Consider the following 20,582-nt stretch of genomic DNA (forward strand, 5'->3'; position numbering starts at 1 on the left):
GACGGGGCTACAGTACACACAGCATAGACGGACAGAAATCTCATCTGGAGGATCTCATCCAAGATGGCGCCCGACCCTTAGTCAAGAGTTACTGGGTCGTGTCTAGGGGCAACTATGCTGTACACAGGACTGATAGAGACAGGTTGGAATATACCTGTGAAATGCTGCATAGAGAATGTGATATTTTGTTATCCTGAGTATCCTGAGAAACTTGTCTTCGTGGGAATATCCCTTTAAGAAAAAAACCAAAATCCTATCCTTTACATAATCCGGGGGCTGTCTGTATATACATATAGAAATAGTTTAGCAGTTAAAGGGATACTTTCAGGGCACCGTCACACATTGCAGTCAGTTTTGAGGTGCTTTTAGGTGCAGTTTTGTTAATTTAAAGGGTACCGTCCACTTTCAGAAAATTATTAAAATGTTGTTAGTGGACAGGTCTCTACCCACCTGTAAACACAAAAGCTTTCTATAGAATGACAACAAGCAGAGATCTAGAAAACCATAAAGAATTGATACAGAAAGTATATTGGAAAATTGTATAAGTTTTCCTTACACAACAATATCTATTATTTTCTGAAAGTGGACAACCCCTTTAACAGGTGAAAGGCATGCACTCAACGGGTGAGTTTGATTTTGAAGGGGAAACCTGTTCCATTCACCTCAAGAGTTAATGGGGGTCATTTACTAAGGGCCCGATTCGCGTTTTCCCGACGTGTTACCCGAATATTTCCGATTTGCGCCGCTTGTACATGAATTGCCCCGGGTTTTTGGCGCACGCGATCGGATTGTGGCGCATCGGGGCCGGCATGCGCGCGACAGAAATCGGGGGGCGTGGCCGAACGAAAACCCGACGTATTCGGAAAAACCGCCGCATTTAAAAACCGAAAATGTGTCGCTTGGGGAGCGCTCACCTTCACCTTCTATGGGATGGTGCATTCCGGGGCGTTAAGATTATTTTCGGCGCAGCAGCGCCACCTGGTGGACGGCGGAGGAACTACCATCTTAAATCCCAGCCGGACCCGAATCCTGTGCAGAGAACGCGCCGCTGGATCGCGAATGGGCCGGGTAAGTAAATGTGCCCCAATGTCTTTAACCTGTTAAAGGGGTTGTCCGAGTTTAAAAAAAAAAATATATGTGGCCGGGAGCGGGGTTACTAAAACAATAAAGCTGTACTTACCTCCCGGTGCCCTCCCGTATCCAGCGCTGCTGTCGCTCCGGTCCGGGCGCCATGTAAACAAATATGGCCACTGGAGCAGCGCTGGACTCAGCTTCCGGCCGGCCGTGGCCAGGTACGCCTATCCGTCCCTATACACTGCATTGTGTATGGGGACCGGAAGGTTGTCGCATCCGGCCGGAAGCTGAATCCAGCGCTGCTCCGGCGGCCATGTTTGTTTACATGGCCCCCGGACCGGAGCGACAGCAGCGCTGGATACGGGAGGGCACCGGGAGGTAAGTACAGCTTTATTGTTTTAGTAACCCCGCTCCCGGCCACATATATATATTTTTTTAAACTCGGACAACCCCTTTAAATTGACAAAACTACACCTAAAACCATGTCAAAGCTAATTGCGATGACTGCACCCTCAACAAAAACAAAATATCCCAAGTTCTCACCTACTTACCAATTATCAGAATGGAGTATTAACACCTTCCCCAAGTGCGCCGTAATAGCACGGGCTCGGTGCTATCAAAAAGATGGCGGTGCTTAGGCGTGTCCTCATCCGGGAAGCGTGAAGCCTTCCAAAGACCCGAGGCTGTCTCGTTTTAACCCATTCATCATAATGTGCGATTTGCACATTTTAATGAATGAGGTGGAAAATCCCCATATACTGCCATACTGTAGTTTGGCAGTATATGGTAGGATCGATCAGACATCCTAGGGTTAAAGTACCCTAGGGGGTCTGAAAAATAATGTAAGTGAAAATTTAAAAAAAGTAAAAAAAAATTTATAATAAACAAACCTTAAAATTGCCTAGAACTGATATAAATATAAATAAACATCATAAACACATTAGGTATCGATAAAAATCTTCTGTTACAGCCGGCAGAGACACAGGGAAGACAGAAGAAGAGCCGCGCTGAGCATCGGGGCCACCGGAGGATGAGTATATAAGTTTTTTTTTGCTGGGCTGGCTGCATACTACAGGGGAAAGGGTGGGCCGGCTGTATACTACAGGGGCTGGCTGTATACCACAGGGGGCTGGCTGGGCTGGATGTATACTACAGGGGGCTGGCTGTATACTACAGGAGGCTGGCTGTATACTACAGGGTGCAGGCTGGCTGTATACTACTGGGGGCTTGCTGGCTATATACTGGGAGGCTGTGACTAATGCATTTCCCACCCTCAGCTTATACTCGAGTCAATAGGTGGTAAAGTTAGGGGTCTTGGCCTATACTCGGCTCAGCTTATACTCGAGTATATACGGTATATTAAATCAAGCAAGGTCCCCTGTATTGCTAGTTTGGTGAAAGGATATATTCCGCACCAGGCAAAAAATGTAGCTGGTTCTGGCTACATGCGGTTCCTCTGCAGAGGAATTGTACATACCAGAATTGTATACAGTGGGTCGATAATTAATTTTTTATAAAGCACCCCCCCAATTAATGAGGAGCATAGCCTTATTAATTAAAGGGGTTTTCCTGTGACAACACAGGATAGCAGCTAACTTGCTGATCGGTGGGGGCCTCTGTAATGGGTCACAAGATATACCGTCAGAGCCGGCGTCAGCACCCGGCTGACCCGGGCAAGTGCCGGGGCCCCAGAGCTCCACAGGGGCCCACCATGGCCATGGATCAAACCGCGGCAGCGTATCTTTCAATTACATCAGCGACAAGGATGCCGTCGCTAATGTAATTGAAACATACGCTGCCCCAATCTTACTATGTGCGACGATCTGACACGGCTTGACAGGGGGCGGCGCCAGCGCAGATCATCGTGGAAGAAATCAGCTTCAGTGCGTATCTGAGCCTGAGCGCTCAGCGTGATGACTTCACTGAGCATGCGTCCCTGCCGGACGCTGCGCTGAAGTCAGTGAAGATCGTGGCAGAACAGTGGAGAACAGACGGATCGATCATCGCTGGACCTGCATTCTCAAGGTTAGTTTACAGTTTATTATTTTTTTACTGCCCGAGGACTGAGGAGGTTCTACATTAATACATGGGGGCTGCCCAGCTGCAAGATAATTAATAGAGGCTGCAGCCTCGGATGGGCCAATTAATTATTAGTAATAATTAATAGAGGCTGCAGTCAGGGGTGGGCCAATTAATTATTAGTAATAATTAATAGAGGCTGCAGTCAGGGGTGGGCCTAATAATTATTAATAATAATTAATAGAGGCTGCAGTCAGGGGTGGACCTAATAATTATTAGTAATAATTAATAGAGGCTGCAGCTGCCGCCACATGAGTTCACTTTTAAGGGGCCCACTGAAACCTAGAGCCGGCCCTGTATACCGTTATACCCCCCCCCCCCCCATTGTAACCCAGATAAAAAGAACAGCCAGTTGTGCATTTGCTCTGCTGCACTATTTATCTCTATGGCGCTGACAGAGATAGCCAAGTGAATGAAGCAGTAGTCTGCAATATAAGCAACAAAAACAATCCACTAAGGCAGTGATTTTCAACCTTTTTTGAGCCGCGACACACTTTTTATACTTAGAAAATCCTGGGGCACACCACCAACTAAAATAGCACAAAATGACTGTCATATAATACATATACATACATATAATACATATAGTTAATAATGCAGATTCTAAATTTATTTTACTCACTCAGTGTGAAACCTGGGCCTGTTTCGATAAACACAAAAGGGATATCCTGGCAGGAATGGTGGAAAGACACACACAAAGCTCTTCCTCAACAGTTCTCAGTTTCTCCCTGTTTTTAGTATATGGTGCTGATTATTATGTGGCTCATATACTGCAAAATAAAGGGGTACAATGAGAAGTACTATGGCCATGAGGCCAGAGGACAAGTGCCAGCTCATATACTCAGCATATGAGCTGGTACTTGTAGTACTCCAGCCTCATGACTATAGTATTTCTCATTTTACATTTCTCATTGTTCTATGCAGTATACTGCTGGAGTACTAAAAGTACCAGCTCATATGCTGAGTATTCTGCCAACAGTTCATATACTCAGGCAAAAGCTCATATAGTCAGCATTATTGGTGGGCATTACCTTGGCGGTGGGCAAATGCGAGAGTCTCTCCGCTCTCAGGATGATACGCCGGCCGCGGTGACATCATTTTGTTGCGTGAGGTTCAAAGCTTGCGCATGTGTTATTGTACACGTCTCCTACATTGTAAGAAGCCGTGACTGCGCATCGCCGGGAAACAAAACACAGGGGGCACCATAGTTTGGGGAACTTTCCCCGCGGCACACCAGACCATGTGTCGTGGCACACTAGTGTGCCACGGCACACTGGTTGAAAATCACTGCACTAAGGAGACACCAAGGAAAACAGTCAACTGTATGCACCAGGTAATCTCCAATTGGTGCCGCAGTTTGTAGACCTAAAATGATATTTTAGCGGATACCAAAGGATTGCAGAGTACTGACCACTATAATTCAAATATTGAAAAGCAGAAAGTGGCTATGTTAAAATATAACTTTTAATTAGGTCAAACAATAACTCGACACCGGATAAGGTTACCGGAGTCAATGCCTGACAGATGCTTCCCCGAGTGTCGAGGTAAGCAATAGTGAGGATTGGCAGTGGCCAGCATAGAGACCCGCACGCCACCCGAACGGCCACTGCCAATCCTCACTATTGCTTACCTCGACACTCGGGGAAGCATCTGTCAGGCATTGACTCCGGTAACCTTATCCGGTGCCGAGTTATCACATGCTTGGTATCCCCTGATGAACCCCGGAAGAAACGGGGGGAAACGCGTTGGGATTTAAAGACATCTGCCTGAAAGGTCCTTCTACACCATATGGACATCTAGGGACAGCATAAACACCAGGGCAAGTGTGGGAACGCCCTTGTTAGGGCGGGAGCAAAGGGGTGACAGGAGAAGTAAAGACTAGGGCCACCTCTCCATCGGGGCTACCTGTCCTGTATCATCCCATCACCACAATCGAGCCATTGTCCATCAAGCTGCATGACTGGGTGAGACCATTCCATTTTTTCATTTCTATGTCATCTGTGGTTATATACGCAAGGCTCTAGTGATCCACTCTCTGTATTATAAGAGCATCGTGCGACAATATTGTTTCATGAAATGGTTTAACCAACTGTGCCCTGTTTATATGAGTATTAATTCATGCTACTCTTTTTCTGACTATTTACGATTATTTTCGCTATACACGATTATAAGTTTAAGAGTAGTGTCTAATGGCTGGACTAGTTATGTCCTGTGTATATGAGTACTAATCTTTGTTACTCTTGTTTTGGCTATACACGATTACATTCTATTGAGTAATGGTGGTCTATGGCTGAGCGGCGTCATTCAGTGTTATTTGTGTGTGTGATCTGTATGTCTTACTTTTTATTGTTTGACCTAATTAAAAGTTATATTTTAACATAGCCACTTTCTGCTTTTCAAGCAGTAGTCTGTTTCCATTATTTTGGGATGTAACAGGGGAACAACGGACCTGCTTTCTCGTGGTCTATGGAGGTCCTATTATGGAGGTTCCCACCGATCAGAAAGTCACCTCCTATGCTGTGGATAGGGGCAGACTGTCATTGGAGAACCAATTTAATGTATAGAGCACCAACACCCAATTCATTTATATACAGCACCGTTATACTGTGCTTCTTTCATTCATTTATATACAGGAACACCCCTGCTATAAAGCCACGTTCCCTGTGCTATGCAGATTATTTTTCAGAGGAAAGTCACAGAAATGAGGAAAGGGGGTCGGCACTAAAAAAAGAGGGGTCGCCCTCTTCCTATAGCAACTATTTTTTTTGTACTATTTATGGGACTGTTTCATTAAATAAATCTTTCCTTGCTTTGGTTTACATGTTCTGTGTGGCCTCCTTCTTGTACCTGTTGCCTCTGACTGGCACAGTTGCCATGCCATCTTGCAGGACAGTCAACACTCTTGAGCACCAGACAAACATTGGAAAACTTTATTAAGTGTGATAAATAACATAACTCTAAGGTGGCATAATATGGTTCTTTGACCTTAACGTAACCTGTCAGGCATTTTATTCCGTAACACAGACTTTAAACAGAAATTCACACTTATCTTAACACATCCAATCACAGTGCAACAAAATATTCATAGAAAAGTGTACAACCTCTCAGCTCATGGGGGTCTTTTAGTGTAGCAGCTACAATGGTGTCATCCCGTGAACAGGTACAGGTTGAATTTAGCCTGACATTTTTAACAAAACAAACATGTGGAATAGATACATACTAGTAACACAACACTATTCATACAAGCAACGAGAAATGTCACTGGCACCAGATGCACCCGTTGTGTCCTGTGCTATCGGGTATTTTGTATTAACGCTCCTACTGCTGAAACTGTTACTACCCTTAGTACCCAGGACTACATCTACATGTATAATGTCACTGGGTTACAGAATAAGGTAACACCCTGGGTACATAGAAGGATTCTCTTATGGCTGTGGGATCCAGTTGTAGAGACTTGAATGCAAACAAAAATGCTAAATAATGGGGCAACTATATGGCTAGGTCACTAAAATGATAAATAAGGTACAAAATAACAGAATAAATTATAGACAGACATGGCCTAAAATGGGTTATGTTAGTTTGGGAGTCCGGTAACAGCCAACGCTAGAGATAATACTCTTCCTATGATGGTCTCCTATTTCCCCATGGTTCTCTATGGACAGTAGAGCTGGAAGGCTCCAGTCGAGTTACAGTTACGGCTTGAAATGAAAGTGCTGGAAAGGCAGGAAAACATAAACACGATGATCCAATCTTTAATTGTGTTCAGCATCTCGGAGTCTACATCCAACAGCGGTGATCAGTGCTGCCCCCTTCCCGCTACCGTCTTCGGAGAGGAGGAAGGACACATTACACTTTGGAGCAAGATCAGTTACGGTCTGGTGCATTATCCTGGAGAAGCTGTAAATAAAGTAAAAATGATTATAATTTATGTATTTTCCAAGACCAGAGAACTAAATTCAATATATTTAATTGGAAACAGGGCATAATGCTTAAATGAGTTGTGAAGGATTCTGGAATATCCTGTTATGGCCAGGTCATAATTAGCAAAAAATGTGTACTTTCCCTTCTTCCTTACTTTGGATCTCATTTCAGTACTTCTGGTCTTTGCCTGATGTGCACTGGCAGAAGTTCTGGGGGAAGGGGTCAAAGGCCAATCAATTTCCTCCTTGGACCGTGGGACATCACTTCCCATGATCACAGGATGTCACTCCCTTTGTAATCCCCCAGGTATGAGGAGGCCAAATGAGTCCTGTGTATCCTAACCTTGTCCGGGCCTCCAAAAGGATTCCACAGTCTAGGAAAACCCCTTGAACATGTGCTTTAAATTCCAAAACATTAGCAAATGTTGAATATGGGTCCATTGCCGAATATCTGTAGGACATAAATTTATGGACTGAACCCAAGGATCATGTAAACAGAAACAGGAGCAGGGGAAACCTAACAATAAGCAGAGCCTATTGTTATCTACAAATACAATTACAAGATTAATTCATTTTCTACAAGGGATGTTAGTTATTGTGTATGATGATGATGAGGCACTGGGGCAGGATAACAATAAGAAATTGGGGACATCAGCAGGCACAGTCACTCTCCTGCTACACTAGGAAACTTATGTTAATAAAGACAGACAGTAAATTTTCTTTAAAATGGCCAATCATTGGGAAACAGTAAAGGTATAGCTGGAAAGCTTATAAAATGTTCTGCACATTGCTGTTTGACAATGGAGCTGGAAGACTCCATCTGAAAAAGGCAGGTTCTGGATTCTCACACCTGGATCTCACTTATTGACACAGGCTCCATGGATCTCCATGTGGCGGGAGCTGTAAGCGGGTGTGAGCGCTGCCCACCCTTTGCCTCTCCATAGGGAGCTTCTGCAAATCCGGGCAGGAATAGGACCTGCCCTATCTGTTGCGGATCGGCCACCCGGCTGAGTCATGCACAATGCATCTCTATGCCACTTTTGCAGCTAGGCTCTTTGCGGTAGTGTGCAAGGAGCCCAAGACCTATAAAGGATTGACGAAATCTTGACAACGTTTATATGCAAGGACCATAAAACAGCTTTACTGTTTATACCCGCCTTTATACATAGTACTTCATCAGAGGATTTCATGCACAAGCTGAAACCAGATGTCTAATGTATATTACACTAAACCAAAAGAATGAATTTTAACATGCCTAATCCTTTGCTCTCATGTGACATAAGCCACTGCCATTAGCGCAGTTTACCCCCCTATCTCATTTGAGAAAACACACACAAAGCCGACCTTTCAAGTGTATGGGAGACAGGTTTCTGCCAAATATGCTGTTGGTGTATGACCAGTTTAACCAATAATGAGACTTTGATTTTGACACTTAACATAGAATATAGTAAATCTACAATATTTCTTTACTTACTGTGGATGAAGTTTATACAAAGTTCCATCGACACCAACTGTGACATCCAAATGGTCTAGGCCTCTGTTTTCCCGAATCTTATCCACAACGGCTGCCATTCCAGCACCACACAATTGTGCTGCTCTTCTTGATACAACACCACACACTTCTTTGACGATGATACTGTCATCACAGGTGCTGTTCAGACCCAACTGCTGAAGGATTGATCGCACTTGCAGCAACGCTAACCGATCACTGTATGAAAACAGATGCAATGGGCCCAGATATATTATTGTGTATGCGCCAGTTTTTTGTCCATGTTTGCATGAAATTGTGTTTGGAGCTTGAACATGTATTTATTATGTTCATGTGTCACAATTGTGTCACAGTTATATTTTATTGTCTAACACTTTTTATACTTTTTAGGGGTGTGGTGATGTATGTTCCTAATTTCCGACACATTTATTACTGATATGCAACACAATTCTGCATTAAGCCAAGTGAACAAAAAGAAAAATAGGTGCAACTGACCGATTCAGGCTGCATTCACACACATGTATGGGGTACGTATATACGGCCCATATATACGTCCCCCATACACTTCTATGGGCTCACGGCCCTGTACGGGAGCGGTACGGTGCAGCACATGTGCGGCACTTTACCACTCCGTAGCCCGGGAAAATATAGGACATGTCCTATCTTTTCCTGTGATACGGCGCCGTGCGCTGTATCTTCCTATGGAGAGGGGCGGGGGTGAGCAGCGCTCTCCTCTCCGCAGCGCCGATGTATGCCCGCCGTACTACGGTACAGCGGGCATACATCGTGTGAATGTAGCATAAGTAAGAGCGTGCAACACTATTAAATAATATGGCGCAAATGTACAAGGCAAAAAACGAATGCACCGGGCACCGGTTTTAAAATATCTGGGCCCATGTCTTGATATCTCCTTATACAGCACAATACAGTATGATATTTGTCTTCAATTATTTCTCACTCCATATGTCCTCCTTCATACTTCGGTATGGAAATGCTAGAAAGTATACAATGAGAGATCCAGCACTCGTGGTATAGAAAAAAAAAGTGAATTCCTTTATTTCATCCAAAAATTAAAAACATCAGTATGCCAGGTTAAAGTGCATAATGGCAATATGTATCCATGGAATACAGAAGAGAAACACTTAAACAACCTACACGTGAATTCTTTTTGTCCGAAACGTGTAGGTCGTCTAAGTGTTTCTCTTCTGTATTCCATGGATACATATTGCCATTATGCACTTTAACCTGGCATACTGATGTTTTTAATTTTTGGATGAAATAAAGGAATTAACTTTTTTACAAACCACGAGTACTGGATTTCTCATCATATATTTTCTACCATTTCCATAGTGAAAAAAAGGACCTGTCATCAGTTTTCTTTTTTTTCTTTTGTGGACCCATAGACTTCTATCACCTTCTGTTCACATAAGTGAAAATCAACGGACAGGCTTCAAAATCTTTTCCACAGAAAACGGATCAGTGAAAAAAGAAGCCAATGTGAAAACACCCATAAAAAACAATGGCGCGGTAATGCATCCATGAAAATCACTGAACCATGGATGTGAAATAGATAATAATGATACAAGAAAACAGTTCTTTAAATCCCCACATACACACTAAAATCATGACCTACCTTTCAATCTGTGAAAGGAATTTGGTTTCGAAGATACTCGTAGTTTTCAATGCCTCTGATATCTGTCCACGGAACAGAAATCCTCGCTTGGTAAAGTCTATCAGAATGTTTCTTACAATTTCTCCTAAGTACATTCCACTAATCATTTTCTCATATCTAGAAACAAAGTAACAAATACAAAAAAATGGAATGTATAATATCCAGATGTTCTGTTGGATTTTCAAAATTCCATGATAACTAAACTACCGTATATACTCAAGTATAAGCCGTCACGCCTAATTTTACCACCAAAAACTGTGAAAATCTATTGACTCTTGTATATCCCGAGGGTGTAGTATACAGCCAGCCAGCCCCCATGTAGTATACAGCCAGCCAGCCACATGTAGTATGCAGCCAGCCTTCCCCATGAAGTATACAGCCAGCCCCCTGTAGTATACAGCCAGCCAGCCTCCTATAGTATACAGCCAGCCCCCTGTAGTATACAGCTTACCCTATGTAGTATACAGCCAGCCCACTCCCTGTAGTATAAAGCCAGCCCACTCCATGTAGTATACAGAAAGCGCTCCATGTAGTATACAGCTAGCCCATTCCCTGTAGTATACAGCCATCCCCATATAGTATACAGACAGCCCCATATAGTAAACAGACAGCCCCATATAGTAAACAGACAGCCCCATATAGTATACAGCCAGTCCCATGTAGTACACAGTCAGCCCCCTGTAGTATACAGCCAGCCCCATGTAGTATACAGCCAGCCCCATGTAGTATACAGCCAGCCCCATAGAGTATACAGCCAGCCCCCTGTAAGCCAAGCACATAAAAAAATAGACTTAATACTCACCTGCTATGCTCGGCGCGGATCTCGGCGGCTCCTCTTCTCTCTTCTCAAGCTGGCATGCGATCGGCCAGCGGGTGCACACTATGATGCAGCGGTGTCTCCTGTGATGAGGACAAAGCTGCATCATAGTGTGTGCTGACAGGGAGATCACATGGACGCGATTCTGCTTACCAGTGAAGAAAGAAGAGGAGCCGCCAGGAACGCTGGAGGGTGAGTATTAAGTTTTTTTTTTTTTATTGACTCGGATATAAGCCAAGGTGAGGTTTTTCAGCAAATTTTTTGTGCTGAAAAACACGGCTTATACACAAGTATATACGGTACATACCTTTGCTTTCCTGAATTTAGGGACAGTTCATCAACTGCTTTGTCATATTTTGTTCGGATATCATCCAGACAGCCATTGTCACCAAATGCTCCCCATTCCATATTGACACACATTCTCCCTTCGTCTCCATCCACCATTTCTATGTTCTTTGTCTCTTCCATGTAACATGCATTACTTCCCGTACCTTACACAAATGAAAGTTAAATGTGTTATATAGGATACATCAAAATATACAGGTAACAATGTAGAAATGATGGTCATAGTTAAAAGAAATCTAGCATCAACATTAAGCATGATGTTTTTATAGTCTGCATCAGTTTCATTGCAATGTTTTCACATTGTTTGTCGCTTTTACATATTCAATACATGTGATATTAAGTCTTTTACTACTGTTGAATTAACTATTACATTCGGCGCTTATCTTTGGACCCACTGCCTGGCTTGTCCCCAGTGTCTCATCTGGTATATTTTGTTATATGTATATTTTAACTTATTCCTATGAAATGAAGATGAATCTTTTATTGATTTAATTGTTCTGTTGTTCTGTTTTCTTCTCAATTTTTCTTTGTGTGGTAGGTGATTCAGATCTAGAAGTTGCATCTGACACAGGGGCGTAACTATAGCGGTAGCAGCCATAGCAGCCGCTATGGGGCCCGCAGTGTCAGGGGGCCCCGTCATCCGACCAGACACAATAAAGAATGGAGGATGTGCACCATTATATCTATATTGAACTGCACATGTCCAGCATAATATGTATATAACATTTACTGTATATCTGTGATGTGTATATGGTGTCTGTATACACTGTATGTGAGTATGTTGCATTTGGCACTGTATATACACATTTATATGAGTGAGTATACTAATATGTATATTTTATAAGTGGGAAGGAGGGCCCCATGCAGTAGCCTGCTAGGGGGCCTTGTGTCTCCTAGTTACGCCATTGATTTCTGACCATCCTGGTTTTAACTAGTTGGTAACATTATATACGTGGTCTGTGATTAGCGCTTTTTTACTTTCTTGTTATACAGTTAACAATGTAGAATTATGGTCATGGTTAAAAGAAATCTACCATCAAATCCATCATGAGAAACCAGGGGCACTTACTCATAGATCCAGACACCATGACTGTGGTAGTCTCCTTAAATGTTTTATCTATGGCCTCCTTCCTTCTAAAATCCACTTTTTAATTATGTTAATGAGCAGCAAGAGCTCCCTCCTGCTCTCTTTGCACTTCCCCTGCTGTAACCTCGCCCAATGGAAGCAGAGAAATGCTCCTGCACAGTGTAACAGCCTGTTATGCTACAGCACAAGGGGCTCTGGTTACGCCTCCAGAGCCCTTCAGGGTCAATATCATATATATAATAGTTGATTTTAAAAAGAAGACTACCACAATCAGGGTGCCTGGATTTATTAGCAAGTGTCCCTGGTTTAAATAATCCTGACCTGACAGAATTTTGTCTTAGTTTTCTGGCATAAAATAAGTCAACTATACTACACAATATCATCCAGCATCAAATACCGTACTTATATAAATCTGGTGTAGAATAAGATGTCTAGTCCAACCCTGCACAACCCTGCATCTTACCTTACAACCCTTTTCATAAATCTGCCCCAATGTATATTTGGATACTGATAATTGTCATATCTGCAGTTTTTGTATAATAGATCTTAGTGCACAGAGAGGTTGGAAAGGATTTACAATACTTACACTGCCGACATCAAAGTATTATGAGAAGAGTCAGTCACCCCCTAAGACTAATGGCCCTGGTTAGATTGTGCCAATGAATGGCTCTTTAAATCCACTTCCCTGGAAACAACTGAGCAGTTGGGTGGGTGATGTGGATACAGAAGGCAAACTTACCCACAATGAGACCAATTTCGCAGTTTGGATCTTCATATGCACAAGTCATCATTGTTCCAACTGTGTCATTCACAATGGCAACTACATCGAGATCAAATTCCTATTTTAAAAGATAAGACAGCCTGATTTGCTGTAAAATCCAGTAATGCAAGACTTTGTCATTTATCATGAAACTAGCACCAAAAATCACAACTTAAAGTCTAATCACTTGTTGTAGTAATACTACCACCGTATAAACTCAAGTATAAGCCCACCCAAGTATGAGCCGAGGCCCCTAATTTTACCACAAAAACCTGGTAAAACCTATATTTTTTTTACTCGAGTATAAGCCGAGTTTGGGGTTTTTAGCACATTTTTTGTGCTGAAAAACTAGGCTTATACTCGAGTATATATGGTAAGTAAATTCCACATGAACTCAGGAAAAATGCATAGTATGGTCTAGCCATTATGTGGGTGATGAACTAGATTTTTCACTGTATACCTTCATAATTAACCCCTTCTAGCTGAGATTACATTTTATATATGGAATAAAGCCATAATAACCTATAACCTAAAAACTACAGGGTGCGAAATAAATACTACAAGAAGGTTTCTTCATCATACATACCTCTCTCCTTTTGATTCCTTCCCTTAGCAGACTAACCACATCTTCTCCCTCACAATCAGTTGCCTTAAAGCCTTTGGTCCATGTTAGCAGGATTCCCTGTGTGTAGATATGCATTTTTTTGTCACAAATCAGCATTCAAGTCCAAATTTTTCCAAAACTCTTCTCACTTACTACTATATGTAAAAGTATTGTTCATGTATTTCTGAACTGTTGCCAGAAACTACTATATCTAAGGCTACACTCACAAGGCCGTTGGGGGGGGGGATGTATATACGGCAGCAAACTTGCGTCCCCCATAGGCCGGCAATGGCCGCACGGAGCAGTACAGTGCGGCACACGTGCGCCATGTAGCTCTATGGGGAGGGGCGGGGTGAGCAGTGCTTCCCCCTCCTCCTCTCCCGTGCACAGATGTGTGAATTTCGCCTAAATGTATTTACAATTATTTGTATGTTTATTTCTATCTTTATGTATTTACTTATCTGGTAGACAAAATCACCCTGGAATCATTTTATAAATCACCATAAACTATATTATCTGCTTGTAGCTTATATGATCATCAGATGCTTCTCCATGATCATTCAACAAATTCTTTGGCTTGTCTTCAGGGTGAAATCTTCTTAAATTTGTTGTATTTAATAAATGTTTTCATGATCTACGTCTTGAATGGGTACTCATCCATGAATTACTAGTGGTCTCCATGCACTATACCCCCATCATTGTCCATGTCACTCACAGCATCTAAACTGGTTTGCTTGCAGGGGAAGGAGAAGGTAAAACCAAGAGGAAGTCGCGCCCCTTTTATTCCCATGTAATCCAGGAAATCGGAGATGCAGTGGACAATGTGATCAAATAGCTGAAACAAAATAATGATAATTATGATCAATTTCATCATTTAACAGAATGAAGCTTTAAAGAAACAACCTGACACATTCAAATATGTTTTTATTTTTTACATTAAAAAGTTCTGTGATTTAAAGATCATGCCAATTCATAAAATTATCTCGGACTCTCCTGATTTTTAAAATGGAAAGCACCACTAAAAACATAAAGAAATACAAACACATCTGGGTGTTATAGGTCCTCCGCACATTCCTGCTGCCTGTTTACCAACACATCCGGCTGGCCCAGAAGTTTCAGTGGTCACAGGACTCGTTTAGGACAGTCAGTGGCCTTGGCAGGTCCTTGTGAAGTCAACAAGTGACAACTGAGCAAGTTAAAGTAACTCACTGGGGCACATTTACTTACCCATCCAGTCGCAATCCCCGCTGTGCGGTGTCCGACGAGGATACGGAGCTGCCGCGATTCACTAAGATCGTGCGTCCAATTTCCTGCATGTGTCGCTTCCCCCGCTGAGGTCCGCCGGAGTTCACCTTCTTCTTCCCGGTGCATGTGAGCGCTGTTCTTGCGACACAATTTGCTTTTTAAATTCTGTGGTTTGTCCGAATCAATCGGGTTGTCCGACGTCCACACCCCCGATTTGTGTTGCGTGCAAACCGGCGCCAATGCGACACAATCCAATCGCGTGCACCAAAAACCCGGGGCAATTTAGTGCAAAACGGAAAAAAAACACGAAACCCAATGAAAATGCGGCGTTCGGACCCTTAGTAAATGTGCCCCACTGTCTGCAGTAGGTCCTGTGACCACCAAAACAATGACAGTGTTGTTCAGCAAGCACTATGAGCAATTCTAAAATCAGGATCCAAAGCAGGACAATTATACTTTCTTTTCTTCTTACACCTTCCAAGCCCACATGAGGTTTACAAGAATTAATATTCTTTTGCTACACGGATGCCTCTAGTTTGTGCCAATCACTGCACTGGCTGCCTGTCTCCTTCCGTATTCACTTATAACACGGATAACACTTCACAATAATACCGTATTTTTCGGCCTATAAGGCGCACCTCCCTGTGCCCATCCTGCCCTCCCCTAGCACGGAGAGACCGGAGCCGCCATAGTGCCGACCACGAGGCAATCATCATCATCAGTAAACAATCCCCCATACCTGACAGCCCTGTAACAGGGGAAAGAGAAGGAGCCACAGGGAACCCCACAGGAATAACACCCTGGCTGAGGAGGGAAGGAGAAGGGGCAGAGGGAGACCGCTTAACCCCTGCTGCATCACTCTGCATTAACCCCCAGCAGCCCATACCTCTGAGATCGGAGCTCTCTGACCCGCTGAAGACAAGTTTCCCGGGAAGTGTAGCTGGCTTGAACTGTGCACAGGTCTGCCACCTGCTGGTCATTTTTAGGTACTGCATTTGATCCTGCGCCTTATACTCCAGTGCGCCTTATATATGAACCTAGATGTCTTAGCAGGCATTTATTAGAGGTGCGCCTTATACTCCAGTGCGCCTTATAGGCCGAAAAATACGGTAACCCTAATCCACAAAGCTCTGAATAATGCTGCACCTCCCTATCTCTCATCTCAATCTATCGCCCTTCCCGCGCTCTTCGATCTGCCAGTGACAGTAGATTAATCTCTACCTTAATTTGAACCTCCCATGCACGTCTCCAGGACTTCTCCCTAGTTGCTCCAATTCTCTGGAATGCCCTTCCCCGGACTCTCAGACTAATACCCACCCTCCAAAGCTTCAAACGTGCTCTTAAAACCCATCTTTTTAGGCAAACCTATCACACTAACTGCATGAAATGTCAACTCTCCCTTTACTAATCCATCCTATGTCCTATTTCCCGTCTGTTATTTGGCAAACAGCAGATATTTACCAAGTTCCAGGCTTCTCTGCAGTCACTTTCACCTAGGACCCTGTAAATAAGATGGCGGCTGATTTTATTTTTATTTATTAAATTATTTTATATTGTTCCCTTATAAAGAATGGCTGGACCATTATACAACCTCTTGTGTCACCCCCTCATCCTCATAGTCTGTAAGCTCTGGGCCCTCACTCCTATTGTTCCATATGACTGTTTATACTCTAATGTAATATTATATTTGTTTGTGCCCCCTATGATTTGTAAAGCGATACGGAATTTGATGGCGCTATATAAATAAAGATTATTATTATTATATTATTATTATTATTTTGCCTTCAAAGTTTCTCCTAGTTGCTCTCCTAGTAGTTCTCCTAGTTGTTCTCCTAGTAGTTCATTCATTTATTTGACTTACTTCTTCTCCAGTCCCCTGCATAACATCTACAGGAATAGCATAGATTTTATTATGCATTTCCACTGTTCTTCTTTTGCCACTGCGGATCTTGACAAGTAACACCCTGAAGTTTGTTCCTCCAAGATCCAGAGCCAGAAAATCACCATTTTCTAGAAAAGTTAACAAAGTATTCTCTTGGTTACGAATATACATAATTAGTAGGTAGCATAAAACAAAGACGTTGCATATTTATGGAAGACTTTGCTTCCTGGCCCTGAATACAACATTCACTTTTTAGGCAAGTAAAGTCTCTTACATTCATCATATGACCATTTAGGCCAAATGAGCTGAGCTGCTATACAAAATATGAGCACTGCACAAAATACAGAGCTATTGTCGGTGTGCAGTGAGGAGACAGCACTGCTCAACTAATGGCTGACAATCTTTTATGTATGTTTATTGTTCTTAGAGGATGTCTTTGATTATCCGTTATGCAGGATGTGACAAACGGGTAAAGATTCATGTATGTTGACAAGCTTTTCTGCCCCCCCCACATATATATATATATATACATACATGTATGCTACGTTTCAGCTTCCTCTCAAGCTTGAGAAAGGCTTCGTAGGAAGCTGAAACGTAGCAGCTTCGGAATAAACACCACTTGAGTTATTCCACTACTATTGGAGTGACGTTCATTTTTTCTAATTCTTTAACTGTTGTTTTGTTTGCTGCAGTGCCGCTAAAAAGCTTTTCTATGTTAGTATATGTTAGTATACTATATATACCATATATACTCGAGTATAAGCCTAGTTTTTCAGCACAAAAAATGTGCTAAAACCATAAACTCAGCTTATACTCGAGTAAAAAAAATATAGGTTTTACTATGTTTTTGTGGTAAAATTAGGGGCCCCGGCTTATATTTGGGTCGGCTTATACTCGAGTATATACGGGTATATAAGAGCCAAGACCACAATACATCTCATACAAACAGAAAAAATGGCAGCAGTCCAATATTTAACAATCAAATTGTTTATATTCCCATGTATCGCAACGATTCAATCCCTGAACACTGGAGCCTTTCTCCCTCTTGATATATATAGTGATGATTACCTGTGCCATCTGGTGTACTGCGAACAAATGTTGGCAGCATTTTAACTTTTGCAATCTCATGAGTCTTCTTCTTCAGTCCACTTTCCATCTCGATGCGCATCCTTCTCTTCACCTCCAACAATTGTTCGTGAGTGAGGCTGAACTCCTCAAGCGTCTCATCGATCTGTCTCCTCTGCTCAGCCAGCCGGTAAGCCACCGCGGTCACCATAGCAGCTCCTTTACCACTGCCGCTCTCAGACAACAGAAACCGCACGTCGCAGTCCGGGACCAATCGTCTCACTGTTTTATGCAAGCGTCTGGAATATCTGCACAAAACGTCAAGAGAAGCTCCGTCACTTTTAAATAGTAACATTTATAAGATATATTAGGAATGGTAGAATAGTATTATTCAGTGGTAAGACTTAGGATGTTGTATATCTCAAGGCTTCAAAGATATAGCGCATGCAGTATAATGGAAATGAGTTCTTACAAATATATACATTGGTTTTGTTATAGTAGGTAGCAGTGGCGTAACTAGAAGCTGATGGGCCCCAGTGCAAAGTCTGTGCCAGGTCCCCGACTATAATATATGGATTATAGCACTTGTCTTCTCACATGGGAAAGTGACACCTTATGGGCCCCCTAAACCTCTTGGGCCCAATTGCGACCGCACCCTCTGCACCCCTTCAAGTTACGCCCCTGGGTACAACTTCAGATTGGGTTGGAGTAACAAATTAACAAGTAGGGTGCTGCAAGGGTTAGTTTTGGATGCTGTTGTTTTAAATACTTGTATTATTAACCTAATGAAGCAATTACACATTTTTATTTTTAATATTTGCAGGTGACGCTAAGCTCTGTAAAGTAAATAACTCACAGGGGGATAATGTAACACAACAAAGAGATTTGGTTAATCTTGAGGTTTAGAATCTGTTAGTAGTTTTGAACGTAGTGTTACATAGCTTTAAAGTAGCAAGGTTCAAGGTTGACTTATTAAACTTTCAAACACCTCTCTTTTTATCCAGGGGTTTATTCTTATTACAATACTTAGATAAGAAAATAATTTTACCTCCTAGAATGGAGAAATGTTCGCCTGTTCATCTACCCGCATCTTATTCCCATCTGGGCATTTACATTTAATTAAATTCATTTGCCACATGTAAACATTTCTTCAATTGGATGTTATTAAAAAAAATGTTCCTGTGTGAAGATAATTTCTCATAAATGTAGTCCTCGGATACGACCACCTCACATTTAGGCAGCAGTGGCCAGACATGCGCTATTGAGTCCTGTCTGACCTCCTGGATTCAGGATTCATTACTACATGCAGCAACTCCCAGGCATTTAATTTACAAAAACTTGTTGTTTCTTTTTGCAATCACTGCAACAGAGGTGGCCGTATCCAAGGACAAAGTCATATGACTACATTTATGGGAAATTATCTTACACAGGTAAAAAAAAATTTAATAACATGTAATTGAAGAAATCTTTATATATTACATATTAATTAAATTGAATTTGAATGCCCAGTCAAGAATACCCCTTTAAGCACATCTAATATATAAAGCTGAGTGTGTATGTATGTATGTGTGTATGTATGTGTGTATGTATGTATGTATGTCCGCTAAAGGAATCTGCACCCTCACGTTTATAGTCACCAAACTTTGCACAGCCGCTCTCTGTGATTCAGAAAATGTCATAGACCAGGTTTTGACCTGAAATTTTCACAACACGCTTTGAAAAATCTACTTATTAGACAACATATACAGGAGCCATTGTCTGCTGCTGTGACAGTTGGAAGCTGAGCCGTGATTGGCAGCTGTTCTGCCACAGGTCATTAATATCAGCTTTGATTGGTTACTATAGGCAATGAGTATAAGATGCTTAGGTGTGAGGTAATATGTGAGGTAATAAGATAACCACCATATACAGGAACTATTGGGGCACATTTACTCAACCAGCTCACGGAGTTCAGTTGAAGTGCATTGTCTGACCGGTCTTCCGACGGCCCGCCCCCCGATTTCTGTCACATGAAAGTTGTGCAATCTCCGAAAATGTCAGGAAGTCTGACGGAAATGTGATCCGCCCAAAAACGGCCCAAAAACTCCATGTATGACATCACCCTTAGGCTGTGTTCACATGTTGCGTTTTGTTTGCATTAACGCATGCATTTTCAAATGCAACACAACAGCTGAGAAGAGATTTGCCTAATTACATTGTTAGCATTGAGTTTACAAAATGCAAGTGACAGGGGAAGTGAGTGACAGAAAGACAGTCAGGGAGAGTGAGTGACCAGAGAGACAGTCAGGGAGAGTGAACGACAGAGAGACAGTCAGGGAGAGTGAACGACAGAGAGACAGTCAGGGAGGATGAGCGACAGAGAGACAGTCAGGGAGGGTGAGCGACAGAGAGACAGTCAGGGAGAGTGAGCGACAGAGAGACAGTCAGGGAGAGTGAGCGACAGAGAGACAGTCAGGGAGAGTGAGCGACAGAGAGACAGTCAGGGAGAGTGAGCGACAGAGAGACAGTCAGGGAGAGTGAGCGACAGAGAGACAGTCAGGGAG

At 42.6% G+C, this 20,582-nt stretch overlaps 1 protein-coding gene across 1 annotated transcript in view; it reads right to left on the bottom strand.

Annotated features, from left to right (window-relative positions):
* Positions 1-6,069: 6,069 nt before the first annotated feature.
* LOC140106488 (hexokinase-1) overlaps positions 6,070-20,582 on the bottom strand; it is a 48,034-nt gene continuing 33,521 nt past the window's right edge. Inside the window, exons 10-18 of the mRNA XM_072130956.1 lie at positions 18,043-18,347; positions 16,954-17,102; positions 14,563-14,682; positions 13,830-13,925; positions 13,223-13,322; positions 11,359-11,542; positions 10,196-10,351; positions 8,548-8,781; positions 6,070-7,050 (exon numbers count right to left, since the gene is read on the bottom strand). Coding sequence (XP_071987057.1) covers positions 6,906-7,050; positions 8,548-8,781; positions 10,196-10,351; positions 11,359-11,542; positions 13,223-13,322; positions 13,830-13,925; positions 14,563-14,682; positions 16,954-17,102; positions 18,043-18,347 — 1,489 coding nt within the window. The 3' untranslated portion in view covers positions 6,070-6,905. The remainder of the gene's footprint in view (positions 7,051-8,547; positions 8,782-10,195; positions 10,352-11,358; positions 11,543-13,222; positions 13,323-13,829; positions 13,926-14,562; positions 14,683-16,953; positions 17,103-18,042; positions 18,348-20,582) is intronic.

Source organism: Engystomops pustulosus, chromosome 11, assembly GCF_040894005.1.
Source record: "Engystomops pustulosus chromosome 11, aEngPut4.maternal, whole genome shotgun sequence".
NCBI classification, from domain to species: Eukaryota; Metazoa; Chordata; class Amphibia; order Anura; family Leptodactylidae; genus Engystomops; species Engystomops pustulosus.